Genomic DNA, 3,466 nt, shown 5'->3' on the forward strand with positions numbered 1-3,466 from the left:
CTCCTGCCGCAGTGCGCCGCCGGCCTTGCAGCCCGTTTCCGCGCACAGCTCGTCCATGCGCACTCGTCGCGTGCCGGCTTCCTCGACGTGGCCGGCGCATCAGTCGGCGACATGCTGCCATCGACTTTTATTCCAACATGTGCCAAGTGCTCAACCGCGGCACCGGGACTCGTCTCTATCAGAGGCGACGCCACCTCCAACGTCTGCCGGTCGTGCCACGCCAAGTTCACCTTCAAGATCCCCGACGTGCGCTTCCAAACGTACACGCCGGGCCTCCTCTCGGCGCCGGCGGCCGGGGTCGTCCGGGCCAGGGCCGAGAAGCTCGGGTTGCACGCGGGCGACCCGCTGCCGTCCCGGGGCGCGTGTGCGCACTACAGGAAAAGCTACCGGTGGTTTCGCTTCAGCTGCTGCAGCCGCGTGCACGCGTGCGATCGATGCCACGACGAGGCGGAAGATCACGTCAACGAGTGGGCGAGCCGCATGGTGTGTGGGTGGTGCAGCCGAGAGCAGCGTTACGCCGTCGACGCGTGCGGATTCTGCGGACGCAGCGTCATCGGGCGTAAAGGTCACGGGTTCTGGGAGGGAGGCAAGGGCACGAGAGACCGGGCGCTCATGTCGCGGAAGGACAAGAGGAAGTACAAGCGCGTGGGACCTGCAAAGAAGGAGTGATGTTGAAGCCTTGGTGACGCACCGGGGCGCAGGCGGCGGGTGCCTACTCGCTTGGCTGAGATGCCACCAGGCGACAGGTCACAATTTGAGCAGACGTGAATATCAAAAGTGCCAGCAGGGCTCAGGACGGATGCGTTGACATGTCGTGATCCAGATGTGCCGCTATCACAAACCATGGCCGTCCAGCACTGGCTTAACCCCTTTCCAGCTTCATCAAGGACGTCGCGGCACTGCCTAGACAGGCTGAGCTCGCGACACTGACAGGACACGGTGATGGCCCGCGTGTGATATTCTCTCAGAACATAGCCCAGTCACGACAAGCCAGTGACGGCCTCGAGGAGCAGCCCTTCGCCGGACATACCAAACCGCAACACCCCCACGCCTCGCAACCGCCTGCGACACAGATCCCAAGATAACCACCTCTCACCAGGGCCATCACACCTCCCCCCCAACGCCCGAAACAAGAGAAAAGGGGAGGGTCACCACCCAACACTGAAGGACTTCTGTCCAGCACCACCATCTCAGCCGCGCACCCGCGCGTGTCGCACGCGGCGCTGATTCGTCCGTAGACCTCACCACGCGCACACAGCGGCACGCCTATCAGAGTGGTGTTTCGACCACCCTTTTCGCATTTCGCGCGCTCTCATTGGGGGAGACAGAAGAATAAAAAACCAAAAACCAAAAAAAGATTCCGAACGACCATCCTCAGTGGCTGTGTGGGTTTCTCTCGACCGCGCTTTCTGAGAGGACGGCAGGCCTGGAAGAATGTGCGAGGTGAGAGAGAGAGAGAGAGAGAGAGAGAGAGAGAGCGCCGTGGCGACGCGCTGATACGAGAGCTCGTGCTGCGCGGCGCGTCGAACTGTGTGATGCGATCTTCGGCCTCCCGCCTATCGCGCACGCGCTGTTGCCGTTTTCCGCGCGATGATCCTGTCGCAGCACATCTTCGTTCCGCCAGTCCGACATGACGGTGTGGATAGTACCAGTTGTATTATTATTATTATTATTGTTAAATTATAATTTTATTAGTTTCCCTTTTCCGCCTTTTCGTCGCGTTGCTACAGAGGACGACATGCTCGACCCCGAAACAGCAACAGGGGAGATTCTGGGGAATAATCCCACGAATCCGATGCCTCCATCCGCCGAAGACGTGCCCGGCCCCCCATTGTGACCATCCCGGGGAAGACAACCGGGGCGATCAAGCCCTTTTGGGTGCTTGACATGCCCCCCCGAAACGCACCCGAAAGCATCCCAGCAGCGCGGGCCGTATTGGGCAGACAGGCAGACAGCAAGAGGCAAGGGGAGGCGCATGCGAATCCCCACGTCCTTCGCCCATCAATCACCGTGCATACGTTGGTCAAGCACGGAACCCTGAATCACCAACAATGGATGGCACGCTGTTTCCTCCTGTCAAAGTGCCTCCTCCTGCCAAAGTGCCTCCTCCAGGCCAGCGCACCCGCGAACCCGCCCATCGGCATGCCGCGCCGTCGTAGCGGAGGAAGGACAAAGGACGGGCTGCACCAACACGCCTGGTTGGCAACTGGTAGCCACTACCAACCCGTTCCGTCGGGACATGGAGAGCAGAGGAGAAACCTCGGATCTCCCCATCTCGCACGAGTTCGCAAAGAGGGACGGCAAGGGACTGAATGAGAGGGGCCCGGGCGGAACGATCCAAGTAGGAGGGCGGGACAGCCAAGAGCGACATGGAGAGGGGGCGCTCGGCAGGCATTCTCGCGAGCAGCTTCGCGGGCCACACATGGCACATGGCACATGGTACATGGTACATGCCGTGGGCAGCGATGAGGCGCGACTCTTCCGACGACCGGCAGTGGTGACACCAAAGTATCCATGTACGCCCTCGCCTTCTTCTCGAACGAAATGATGGGATCATGGACGAGGGGGAGGACCAGGGGGACCGCCGCCGGCCGGAAGGAGAGGGAGACGACGCAGATTGAACGAGCTCACGGGCGGCCGGTCAAATATGCCAAGGGGGGCTGCGGGGGATCCCTGCGAGCAGCGCGCAGAGGTTCCAACACGGTCTTCTACCCCAGGTTTCATTGGGTTCATTCTTGCATGACAGGACAGGACACTCCAGCGCTCATGCCGTCCATGTCGGGCGAGCGCGGCCTGCTGCTCATCATTCATCGATCCGTGCACGCATCGGTGTGGTATGTGTGTGTCGCAATCGCATGGACGGGAAATTGGGCGAGGAGCAAGCCGATTGATGAAGTGTACAACAGAGTTTCCCGGGGTCGGTTGCGACAGGCCTGGCGACAGGCCTGCTGGTGTTTGTTGTTCGGCAGGCAACGTGAAGCAGGCAACTCGAGGTTGCTTCTTTTCTGATGGCACGTCTCGAACGAGCCATGTGACGCTGCAGGGTGGTACGTACATGGAGGCCCTGCATCGAGAATCCGGGGGAATCGAGAAAAGCATGGCGCCTGCGCCTGGGATCATTTCCCGTGTGTGTGTGCGCATGGTCGGCTGTCAAGGAGCAGACACCGTATGCTCGGCTCTTACGAGACGGTTATCCGAATCAAGGATCTCCCGGCACCAGAGACCAGAGGAAGGGTCTCTCTCCACGCCCCGCGGTCAGCAATAGCCTCTCTGGTAAGGGATGCATGCAACTGGGCATGAATGAAAAAGGGTCTCGTGTCAGCAATGGCTAGACCCCGGCCCTCGGCATGTGGCGGGGATGTGCCGAAAGAAGAGCGACGGTAAGAGAATAAAAAATAAGGGCAAAGAAACAAGGCTAATCATAACAACAATAATAATAATATTAATATTCATTTCGATTTCTCTG

The 3,466-nt window shown here is 59.8% G+C and overlaps 1 protein-coding gene across 1 annotated transcript; it reads left to right on the forward strand.

The window, feature by feature from the left end:
- Positions 1–111: 111 nt before the first annotated feature.
- On the forward strand, positions 112–1,085 carry VDBG_07936 (CHY zinc finger domain-containing protein; the record flags this gene model as incomplete). Its single annotated transcript, XM_003001631.1, has 2 exons — positions 112–635; positions 878–1,085. The coding sequence occupies 2 exons, from the start codon at positions 112–114 to the stop codon at positions 1,083–1,085; spliced, it is 732 nt and encodes a 243-aa protein (XP_003001677.1).
- Positions 1,086–3,466: the final 2,381 nt, after the last annotated feature.

This window comes from Verticillium alfalfae, genomic scaffold, assembly GCF_000150825.1.
Source record: "Verticillium alfalfae VaMs.102 supercont1.11 genomic scaffold, whole genome shotgun sequence".
In the NCBI taxonomy this organism is placed as follows: domain Eukaryota; kingdom Fungi; phylum Ascomycota; class Sordariomycetes; order Glomerellales; family Plectosphaerellaceae; genus Verticillium; species Verticillium alfalfae.